General features: G+C 42.9%; 1 protein-coding gene across 1 annotated transcript in view; it reads left to right on the top strand.

Moving 5' to 3' along the window:
* Positions 1–12,017, top strand: part of CRMP1 (collapsin response mediator protein 1) — a gene marked incomplete at its 5' end in the record, with an annotated part of 33,806 nt that overhangs the window by 9,467 nt on the left and 12,322 nt on the right. Inside the window, 5 exons of the mRNA XM_009879259.1 lie at positions 2,763–2,824; positions 4,437–4,517; positions 7,759–7,827; positions 9,846–9,966; positions 11,009–11,165. Of these exons, the coding sequence (XP_009877561.1) occupies positions 2,763–2,824; positions 4,437–4,517; positions 7,759–7,827; positions 9,846–9,966; positions 11,009–11,165 (490 nt within the window). The remainder of the gene's footprint in view (positions 1–2,762; positions 2,825–4,436; positions 4,518–7,758; positions 7,828–9,845; positions 9,967–11,008; positions 11,166–12,017) is intronic.

Here is a 12,017-nt window from a genome sequence, read left to right as displayed (position 1 = left end):
ACAGGGGAGCTCACAGGGCTGCTGTTGAGGTGCCTTGTCATGAGGTATAATTGAATAATTAAATATTTTTAAATCAATACAAGCTAATTTAAGGAGACACAGGCTTTGGAAGGGCCTGGATGTTTTGTAGAACCCAATATTGATTATGAAGTCTCAGGCTTGTAGCATTTTGGCAACTAGTTTGAGACTGGGCTTCACCATTTTACACAAAGGAACAACAGCCTAAAAAGTGTTCACAGAGGCCTCTCTCATTTCTTTAACTACTGCACTTTGTCACTGTTTAAAGAAACCCTGTGGCACTATCTGAAATTTGGAGAGGATCCTGTTCAGTACTCCCGGTGCAAGAGCGAGCAGGACATGAAGAAGACTGTAGTATGTAACAAATGTTAAGCATTAAGGTCACTAGGCCATGGACTGGGGCTTTTGAAAAGCCGCGTTTCCAACCAGTAGATCAATACACCAGACCAAGGTATTAGGCAACGAGTCTAATCTTGAGTACCTGTATGTGCAAATTGGTGTTATTTTGTCTTGGTATCTTGGAGAGGTACTGTCTTTGCAAGGCAGAATGGTTCAAACCATCTCTCCTGTTAGCTATAATGGCAGCCCGTGGGATGCCCTTCCACTTCGTGTGTGTCTGATGTGGTGGCTGAGGGCGTGGACGTGCATTTCAATGGGAGAACTCTGCTTCTGCACTAAGGGAGTTATTAGTAAGGGACAGGCTCAAGATCCCACTGCGGGATCCCTGTTGGATTTCAGGGAGAACATTAACCTGAGTGGGAGCAAAACTCATAGTCATTTTACCAAGGTCAGAAAATGACCTAATAAAATAGAAAGGCAATAAAGAAAAAGAAGAGAATTTATATTACTGGGTCAATGTATGTCTTCCAACCACATTACCCAGAGAAAGATGCCTTGTTTCTTGCAGGTTTGTGATTAAATGAATTACCTTTGGCTAGATCCTGTTGGATAAGGGAGAGCAATAGGTGGCCAAGCGCTTTGCTTATGGAGAAATGTGTATGAGAGGATTCGGTCACGGGCCATCACTGAGCCTAGTTGGCATGGCTTGAACCAGGCTTGACACGTCACTCATAGCTTCATGTGTGCATGGTCACCCATGCAGAAGGTGGCTCCCTGGTGCAGCTGACATCTGAGACACTGTGTGGGTTTGTGAAGAGAAACAGACTTTCCTCCAAGGCAGGTTGGGCAGATGTGATCAGTCAGAGGGGAGATGATGCTGCAGCTACAAGACTATGAGCATTGGCCCCAGGGAAGCTGTAGTCAAGCTTTATGTTTTCAAGCAAGGACATACTAAGTACATTGAAACTCTGTGATGAGGGATAGGCTGACAGATTACAGTCTGTGAAACCCATGCACCTTTTCTGGGATCTTGAGAAATAGGAAAGTGGGAAGAAAGGGCAGGTTCACACGGTGACGAGGCTGGATTTGGTCAGCGTGGAAGTCAGCAGGGAGCGTCCAGCTCGCACTTTGTATTTCTCCCTGAGCTGCCTGGACTTAGCAGAACGACATAATACAAGGCATCATGTCAAGGTTTTATCCTGCATGTATCCTGGCTTATTTGCAATTGTGAATAAAAAAATCCTGTGCGTGAGTGTGAACAGGCATACCCTTTGCCTGAGGATATATCTGTGCCTTCTAATCTCATGAAGAAGTTATATCTTTATCGGAAAACCTTATTCATTCGATGTAGCCAATATGAATAACATGAACAGGTCTCTTTCTTTTTCCTCTTGCCCCAGGAAGCACAATTGTCATGACAGCCGTATCAGAACACAGCATACATGGGTATGCTTTTTCTGGCTTTTAAACTAGAAAACTCAGAGCTCAGTCCCTGTACCAAACTAGGAAAGCTGTCAGTAGACTAAAGAGTAAGGCAAATTTATAAATTAATATGAATTCATATGTACAGAAAATATGAACAGAATATATTTGGAATTCCCATTCCATTAGAATACAAAGCTGTGTAAATAATCAAATCTTCAAAATAAGTAGCAAAACTTGTAGGAGTTTGAATACAGTTGGTTCTTTGCAGCTGACACTCAACACTAGCATTTCTTACTGATTTATAAAATTTGGAACTGTCATCTTTCATGGTTTTGTATAACTGCCAACATAGATTCTTCTGTCTTTGGAAGGTGGAAGGAGAGATACAGCGAGCTGCCCTTGTAGCTGGTTTTAGTCTTTGCTTGCACTCCTTCCCAGTGTCGGCCAGCAGCTAAGCTGGGTGCTTTGGGCGATAGGGTCAAGAAAAAGCAAGTCTGTATACAAATTCAGATACCTAGTTCCTACAGCTAATGAGAATTTTATCTATTAAAAATCGTGGTTTCAGGTGAAGCTGAGATGTTTTCCTGATAAGCTAAAGAAAACTAAAAAGAAAACCAGTGTTTCATAGAACCTTACAGAAGTTTTTTTAAACTTCATGAGCTTTACATTTTTCCTTTAGCCACCATCCCTTGTCTGTGATGTGGCTACAAGCAATCTTATTTGCGGTGGTGGCTGCATTGCTCTTCAGCTGAACAGAGGCAATTCACAGATCTCAACACATTCCCCAAAGAAGAGGCAGTTCAGGCTTTTAGTCCTAGCAGCTGTAAGGCAGACCTGGAGCCATGCTTTATTTCTGTCAATCACTGGTCAAAAGCCTAGTACAGACATATTCTGTGACTTATTTTTCATGAAGTTTTTGTTCAAATATAATTTGAGAATCCACTTACATAGCAACATCTTTGAATTTTGTCTCGGAACAGGTGTGAACTCTTTTCAAGTCTACATGGCCTACAAAGATCTCTACCAAATGTCCGACAGCCAGGTATTGCTCTGAATGCTTTTCGTTGCTGTCACCTGCTATGATCTCCCACCACCTAAGGAGCTGCTAAGGTTGAATTCCAGAGAATTGTTCCCACTGACCTAAGTGGCAATGGGAGAAAAGTACAGTGGGGGATTTCTTTTGAACATCTGCATGTGTTCCCTTCAAGTGTGTGACACTCACTTTCTGCAGAGATTTTCTGGTGTCTCCCAACATTGCAACCTCACAGCAACTGCTCAGGTTTTTGCCCTCACTTTATTTTGCTGTTACCTTTCAACAACTCCAGGTCAGAGAGGGAAGAAAAGATGAAGCACTTGAGGCAGTGGAAGTTTTGAGGTTTCAAGAGTTTCTCAGTTGCTGGAAACAGCTAAATGGAGTTGCTTTTCAGGGGAGGTGGCTTTTTCTCATTAGGGCTGAAGATAACAATGATCTTGTTTGTCCAGAGCTCATTACAGATTCTAAACTCTTCAGCTCTCCTATTCATAAGTATCAGGTCATTGAAAGTGGACAATGGCATCTGTTGGTAATAATAATGTTTGCTTATTCAGTTGAGAAAATGTTTTTCTCTTATTCCCAGAACTATAGCTCTTGGTCTCTTAAATAACTGTTGTTACACCTCCAGTACATATGATTTTAATTGGAATTTTAGACATAATAACATATAAATATTCTCTGAGAAGCAGATCATGTTAAATTCAACTCTCTGTTGGAATTGCCAAGGGAAATGAATAAAAATATTTAATGTGTGGCTAGAATAATGCCTCTTACTGTCTTCAAATGGGCATGTTGCAAGCTGTGTGTTATGACCCATTTGATGCTGAAGCGCCCTAGTGCAGAAGTGGACACCATGTCTTCAGTATTTGATCTGTGTTTGAAAACTGGGCTCCCATGTTTTACTGAAGTCTGATTTAAACAGGGAACATATTAGCTGAATACCTTTCGGAAAAGGATCTGAATTTTAGTGGATCCGTGCTCAGCAAATCTCAGTAAAAGCAACAGGATCAACTGTTTCCCTTCTGTGTGGATGGGTTTTGAATCTTAGAGAACTATTTTAATAAAGAATGCTCTAGAGAAAAATACTACAACTTCTAATTGTAGAATTAAATATGAAAGCTTGACACTATCTGGTCTAAGAAGATGGGGCAAAATGCCTGCACTTCAGAAAAGAGCTGTTGTAGCTGTACTAAAAGTATCTGAAGTCCATGGGAATAATTCCATTTTACATTGGCTAACATGACAGAGAAGAGACTGCTCCCTAAACTTAGAGCAACTTGGAAAGGCATGAAGAGGTATCTCTGTGGTGCAAGGGTCTGGGAGAGGCACTATGTCTGAGGGAGATGCAACACTACTCAGGGCTTTTGGCCCTGTCTTGGTGCAGAAGGGCAGAAGCTCATCCCGGGGCTGGCTGGGGTGTCACAGGGTGGGTAAGTCAACACCAAGCTGTGAAGCTCAGGCTCCGTGTAGAAAGCGTAGAGTGAAGAAGGGAGATAATTTGCTATTCACCTAGATAATTACCAGCAAAGAAGATGCAAAACTGAGGTAAACAGAGAGGTCTGGATGTTAAGTAATGTGTTTTCCTTATTTAGCAGTGTTTCCTTCTTTGTACCACCTGCAGCTTTATGAAGCCTTTACCTTCCTAAAAAGCCTTGGGGCTGTTATCCTGGTCCATGCTGAAAATGGAGACTTGATAGCTCAGGTGAGTGAACTCTCATTTTTTGCTTCACTTTGTAAGAAGAAGGACACAAGACAAGAGAAGTAAAATCCTCCAGTCAGACTATGAATAGGAAGAAAGAAACAAGCTGGCAAGTGCCTTTATTGAGCCTGATGTCCCCCACACCACTGGTATAAAGTCTGGGATGAGAGGATGGAGGCCCTTGTGCATGCTTTGGTGGGGCAGCAATCCAGACAGCTCCTTGCCTTGGCAGCAGAGGAGGAACGGATGAGGGGGGCAGAAGGAAGCAGGAAGATCTCTTCTGAATTTGGCAGAGACGAGTGAAGCAGAACAGCATTACCTTGCTAAGAGATTTTGGTGACAAAAAGCAGAGCTGGGAAGCTTTATGCTAATGTCTCTTGCTGCAGCTCTCATCGTAAGCAGTGAGAGTGAGTTTGCAGTGGGTGGTAAAGTTCCCAGACCTATTTTTTTTTGAGAATATTCTTGGAAATCTCTGAAGTTTGAGAATAAGAAACTTCTATGACCATCTAAATATTTCCAAAATGTATTTTAAACTGTAAGTCATGCTTTCTGAAGATGCCTCTCAGAACCAGGAAAATGGGCACAAATTCAGTCTGTTCCATGAAGATGTCTTGATCCTCAGTGCAGTCTCCACAGGTCAGGGCCCCCGTGTATGGACTGTCCTCACACTGGAGTGTGCTGTAGCTCTCACCTGTGCCGCAGCACGTCAGAAGAGGTATCCCAAGGACAGCAGTCGATGGTAAAACTCCTGCTGGTCTTTCAGAGGCCAAGATTCCCCTTAAAACAGAATGGGCAGGTTTGAGTGGGTGTTGTTATGACACCCTGCATCTGTGGCAGATTGATCTTTTAAGGCTGTTGCAGAGAATTCTCCCTCCTCTGATCCCTTGTACGTGCATAGAGCCCCTGTGGGTCCGTGAGACTACGAGTGAGCCGACCGATTTATCTGCTGAGCTCTTTATCTGCCGGCTTATCTGCTAAGGACCAGGCTGCAGAGCTGACAGGGAAATTACAATAACTAAAAACAAGTTGTCTTTGAGATCTGGGCTATGGAAGCCACCTTGTCTCATGGTTAAGGGACAACTTCAAATGAATGTTTGAGTGGTTGAGCAGTGCATAAGAGCTCTTGTCCACATGGGTTTATTTTGTTAGTTTCTCTCTGTGTCCTTTATTGCCCCCTTTGAGAGCCTTCTTTTCCTTTTCCCTTCAAGTTTGGCTGAATTACCCACTAGGCTCAAAAGTTACTAGTGAGCAGTCAACAGGCACACACAATGCAGTTGTGTCCTTCTGCCACCGAAGTCAGGTGAAAACCCTCATTTGGATTCAGGAGGGAACAAAAAAGCTGTTTTTCCATGAAGTTTAGCATGATTTAAAGCTAACAAAGTACATAATTTATAGTTTTAATACAACATAAAATATCCAGTAGAATGAAAATGAATAATAGGAAAAATAATAAGTCAATATTATTGTAGGACTGGCAAAATGAAACAAATCACATGGCACCCATGATGTTTTGATGTGTTCTCCATTAAAATCAAGGCACACTCGTAGAATTGCATTTCTGATAGAATTCTGTTTGAGTTACATTTTTCTTTGATCAGCTTTAGTATACAGCTGTCGACTATGGCCATACAGGACAGAGAAATTATTAGGAAAATGTGAATTATGTTACATGTATTTCGATGTATTCTGCACCATTGCCATGTGTCATAAAATCAGTCTTCCCTTATGATTTTATTTAGAAGGGTTATTTGGATAGTGAAAGGAAAGCTGCCTTCAAGGAGGTTTTTTTGGGCCTATCCTATGTGAAAATACAAATTTAATCTCTAACTTGTTAGCACTATCAAATCATCTTGCAGTGGGTAATTTTACCATATGATCTGATTTTACAACTTCTTAAAGATGCAAATCTATACTACTTTATGTAGCCATTCTTTGCCATCTTGCTTTTTTTTATATGGCTGTAGCTATTTTTTGTTGTATTTTAATTAGCTGAAGTCTTTAACTGGCACTGCTCAGAGCTGTTGCATTAATGATTTAAAACAGCTGATTTTAAGAATATCTGAGAAACATTATGATTTTCTAACCCAAATATTTTTAATTGCACAGTCAGATTAATACATTCCTACTAATGGCTCTTCAGCCTTGATTGATTGCAACGAAGGCAAAACTATGTGTGAACATACACTTGCTCAGGTTCTGCTGGAATATGTTGATAATGTGTCAGCTTTTCACCCTCGGGGACCTAGGATCAAATATTTATTAGATGACACAGTAAAGTGTGTTTGGTAACTTCATCCTGGTCTCTAGGGGACATTTGTCTGTATCACAGAGTCATTACATTTGTTGAACTCAGCTCATTAGAGACCTGTGGGCAAGGCAGGCCAGCGCTGGGGCTACATCAGCGCTTCTAGTCCCATGTCTGCTTTGTTGGCAGCCCTGGACCAACCTCAGACCAGAAGTGGTTGACCACCATTTCTTGCGAATGCCAATGCCACTGCTTGACCTTAAATGAAACAATAGGGTAAACTTTTTGTCTATTAAAATAAAAATAAAAATTCTCTCACTGCTGTGAAGATGGATCACACAGATTTTTGTCAGATTTTTTTTCTGGCAAATCCTCATTGGTGCTAAAACGGGCTTTTGGGTCTGGACAAAAAGCCCTCACAACTAGAGGGCACTGGTTTGCTTTCGTAAAAATGTAATTGTAGAGGTTCACTTTATAGGAAGAAATTGTTACAGAAAACTGGGTGCCAAAGGCAAACTATATTTGATTAAGAATTTACTTAAAAGTTGAAGAAGTTAACATTGCTTCATGAATTGCAGCCAAAGAGGAGCTTGTGCAAGTAAAGAAAGAATCGCAGGCTGGAAATACCCATAATATAACTTTTTATTACATCAATTGAAGCTTGTTCCCTGTCTTGGAGGGCAGAGGTTTCTGGAGGGCGGAGGAGATTTCTGATGGTGTCAGCCCAATGGCTCAAAGAACAAATATGCTCTATCGCACCGCGGGGACAAATCTGCCCTTGAAATCTGTGCCGGCTGTGCGGAGCAGACACTGAGGTGGGCTGGGACCAATTCAGAGCCAGTGTTTTCAGTCCTTCTCCCCAGGCAGCAGGCTTACACAGCTGCATTTACACAGACAAAAAGGGACAATTGGACAATATGGCTGTTAATGCATCAGAGGATGCCTGGTGCAAGGGTCTCATCCCAGAGCGGTTGTCAGCATTTATTTCTTACGTTGCAGGAACAAAAGCGTATCCTGGAGATGGGGATCACCGGACCTGAGGGACATGCTCTGAGCAGGCCTGAGGAGGTAAGAGACTTCACTCATTTTGTCATTTGTGGAAATATTTTGTTGAGCATGTGGTTTTGGAGCTTGGCTTCTGTATGTGCGGTTGATAGATGGGTGCATGGGAGAGGGTAACAGCCTGCTTCGCCCACAGCCTCTCAGTGTTATTCAAAGCCTTGAAAAGTCCAGGTCCCCTTCAGCTTACCTGTTTGCCTGAAACACCCTTTTGCTGCTGCAGCTGGTATGTTCCCTCAGTCCGAGGGTGAGCATGTCCTTGTACACTCCAGAGTCACAACTCTTGCTGCCCCAGGCACAGGCGAGCATGTGTTATTTTAAGTGTGACCCTTGCGACTTGATTTGTGATGACAAAAAAATGGGCTTATCAGGTTAAAAATTGTCACTGCAGCTTGTGGTTTAGGCTTTGGAGTCACTGCATTCTTTAAAATGCTTTGGCTGAAAACCCTCTGAGATGCATGTGTACATATATACTGTGCATATGCATATGCCCACGTTTAAATCTATGTTTATGCCGGCAGATCCATTTGTAGTAGAAATGCAGGCTGTAGAAATGCAAATATGTGAGGATGGAAAGATGCTGCGAGGCAGCTCATTTTATGCATCTTCCTTGTAATAAAAACCAGGCTATGGCACGGATCATCTGAGGCATCTGGAATGGCTTTCTTTAATGAGAAGGCAAAGGCAGAGATATATGGATGTCCTTTAATATACACAGTTCAGACCATTAATGGGATTATGGAGGGCAGTGCTGGGAAGTGACTGCTTTCCTTGAAGACTAAAGAGACAAGGTCCTGGGGATTTGAGGCTAAACTTCGAGAGATTGTTGCTGTCTGCAGATCTTTATATAACATCTCCCCAAGGCCAAGGGAATCAGCTTAATTGGTTGCATTCTTCTATTCAACTGTTTATGTACTTCTTCATTTTGCTATTTAGCTTCCACCTAAACTATTCTAAAAGAATTGGAGTTTTTTCCATGAGAACAAGGGTGTAAGGAAAATCTGCATTTGCAGTTTCCAGAAAGGAATTTTTTATCTTTCTCACCATGCATCTGACCTACTTGGCCCCAGCGCTGATCTACAGAGGTCCTGCCTCCTTCCCTGGTCTTCTGTGGGTGCATTTGGGGCTTCCAGAGCTAATGGTGTGATAAAAGTCTAGGACAACCTGAAGCGACAGTCTGATTGAAGAAAAAACATTTTGCAAAACTGTGACGGATTAAGCTGTGTGGTTATGGAAGAGCTAAGTTGCTCAAGTTTTCTAGCACAACTCTCAGAGAGAAATTTCTGTGCTGTCAAGTCAGTACTTTCAGTTGCAATAGAATTTTATATATTAAATACTGTGAGTCCATGTGGGAAGGAGGTATAAAACTGATGACTGGGGAAAGGAGTCTCCAGATCTGCTGGGAAATAGTGTTTCTCTGTCTTAAGATGTCTGCTTGGTGTGCATATGTCCCAGATGGCTCACTGGGAGGAGATGGCCTTTTTCCTTGTTGACAGAGGGGACTTGCTGGGCAATGCTTCAAAGGCTTTGGTGGATTATGGACTAACTTCAATCCATGGTGCTGAAGTTGCTGTTTGACAATACTTTACATTTAATGTCCTCTTATCCTTATGTAAAGATTGTACAGGGTAAGCTGCCAGGGACAGCCCAGAGGTTGTCATCAAGCTGGGGCAACGTTTCCTTGCTTTGTTCTTCTTCCAACTGCAGAGTAGAAGTCTGAAGCAGAAAGGTGGGAGAGACGCAAGGAGGAGCCCCATCAGCTGCTCGGATGTGACTTTTCCTGGGGTGCAGAGAGACAGTGAGCTATATTTGTGCCAGGGCGGCTGTACCCCCTTAGTAAGTGGTTACTTCTAACACGAAGTGTCTGAGGTTGAGTTAACTTCTGTTTCCCAGCACTATGTCTCTCTGTGTGGAAAAAGTAGAATCAACCCCTGAAGAGTTGTTTCTAAAGAGTGAAAAATGTGGCTCAGTTCCATTTCTTTTCTGCAGTCTGCTTTTGCAGTTAACTTTTTCCTCATTTTCCTCAGCTTGAAGCAGAAGCAGTTTTCCGTGCCATCACCATTGCCAGTCGAATAAACTGCCCAGTGTACATCACCAAAGTGATGAGCAAGAGCGCAGCTGATATCATTGCACTGGCCAGAAAGAAAGGTAAGAGTCTTCGTTTTGTCCACTGAACTTTTTTTTTTGTTGTTGAATAGAATCTCAGTGGAAAAACCTGTACATCTTGACTCAAATCACGAGGTGGAGGGAGAGTTTACTAAATAATGGTAACGCCATCACAGACCCTGAACATTTGCGGCTGGAAAAATGAAGGGAAATCCTTCTACAGTTTTCAGTCGAGAAACCCCTCACAAACTGCCCCCCTTGAAGGTTGCGTTGTAACTCGTCTTTATCCCATCTTCCCTTTTACTTTTCCCTTAGACTGCTGTATGCATGTATGAACAGAGATTCATGGAATGGAGAAATTTTGTTCCTAAAAGGTTTAGCAGATACTCTGTGCCTTTTGGGGGCGTTTCAGGATATTACCCTCTTAGGGCTGGCTTGGGCAGTGAACCTGCTTTTGGAGATGCCTGGTGCTTGTGAAGGGATCCAGGTTATAAAGCAGCCAACAGGGACTTGTGAGGCTGGGGGAAGCCACTTTCAAAGCTGTATTTGTGAGTCTCCTGACTGGAGAACAGGAGACTCACAAACAGTCTCTCCAGACTGTTCTGCTGGTTGGTCCTACAAAGTGCATGGGCAATATGGAAAAGCTGAAGAGCAAAATACCATCTTTGATATTTGTATTCTTGGAGACTTGGGAGTATGGTGCTGGGGACCATATGCTGCTATCTGCTGGTGCTGTGCCCAACCTGGGAGTAGTAAAAAGGCATCTGTCTGCTGGAGCCCATCCTCCACATAAATGAACTCCGAATTGGAGCAACAGAGAGAAGATGGCTGTGACTGAAGCAGTACAAATTAAAACCAGATCTGAACTGGTTTTGTAAATATGTTGATCAAAGCATGTGTAGCTCAGAGAGCCTCCTGATTAATTTTTTATCATACAGACAAAGCAAGGGCTGCTTAATTTTCTGGGAGCTACGTTAACCATGTAGTGATGCGTGAATTATACATGGCTGCGTGCAGCAACCGGTATAATGTGCTGGGAAAGAGGGGTTTGAATTCATTCCTGTATATCCTTGCTTTCCCCAAGGTCCCCTTGTTTTTGGAGAGCCGATCACTGCCAGCTTGGGGACGGATGGGACACATTACTGGAGCAAAAACTGGGCCAAGGCTGCAGCTTTTGTGACCTCGCCACCTCTGAGCCCTGATCCTACCACTCCGGATCACTTAAATTCTCTTTTAGCATGGTAAGACCTTTGTTTTTTTTACAGGCTGATGGTCAGGCAAGTGCAAATCCACATGGGATGAAGCATCTAGGAAGCAGCTCAGTTGCCTTTAGACCAGTCTCATACATGAAACAGCAGAGAAGGATCATAAAGAACCAGGGATGGATATGCCCCTCTGTTTAGGCTGTCAGTCAGGTGAGGAGCCATGGACTCTCCAGCTCCTGGTTAGCATGCTAGAGAGGCAGCCGCTCAGGAATTAGTTGTTTTTCTTTCTGTTTTTCAAGTGATTCGTAGTTGTACAGTTAGGTTGCCTTTAGCGCAGGACTTCAAACAGTCTCTGTTTTCTCCAGCTCAATTGTTAATATATGATCAGATGGCATCCTCACTGTCCAGTGTAAGCAACAGCCTGCTGGATATTTCCCTGGCTGGGAGAACAGACTCAGTTTTAAGCCTCATCATATCTGGCAAGCACAGCTCCTGAGATCAAGGTTGTCTCTGAATGCAGAGATACCTGGAATGGAGAAAACTTTCGTGGTGCGGTTTTTGTCATGGCTGGTGCAGCACTTTTGAGAATCAGGCTGTCCTAAACTAACTTCTGTTTGTTCAGTGGGTTTAACTCCTGTGTATTGCAAGCTTCTGACTTGGTAGTTTGCATTCATCTGGGATGGATCAAAATCATGTAAGTTTGCTTGTGTTTTGTTCTTGCAGCCTTTACTTTTAGCTTACCTTATGTCTTTATAGGTTCCAGGGTCCTCAAGCTGGAAGTCAGCAAAGATAAGCGGTGCATATAGAGGAGGTATGGCAGGCAGGAGAAGGAGGTCAGAGTGGATTACAAAGGAGACTGTCAGGGACTTGGGTGGATGCAGGCTAGTG

This window comes from Apaloderma vittatum, unplaced genomic scaffold (assembly GCF_000703405.1).
Source record: "Apaloderma vittatum isolate BGI_N311 unplaced genomic scaffold, ASM70340v1 scaffold5452, whole genome shotgun sequence".
In the NCBI taxonomy this organism is placed as follows: domain Eukaryota; kingdom Metazoa; phylum Chordata; class Aves; order Trogoniformes; family Trogonidae; genus Apaloderma; species Apaloderma vittatum.
The sequence above is the reverse complement of the archived record's forward strand: the minus strand, read 5'-3'. Positions and strand labels throughout refer to the sequence as shown.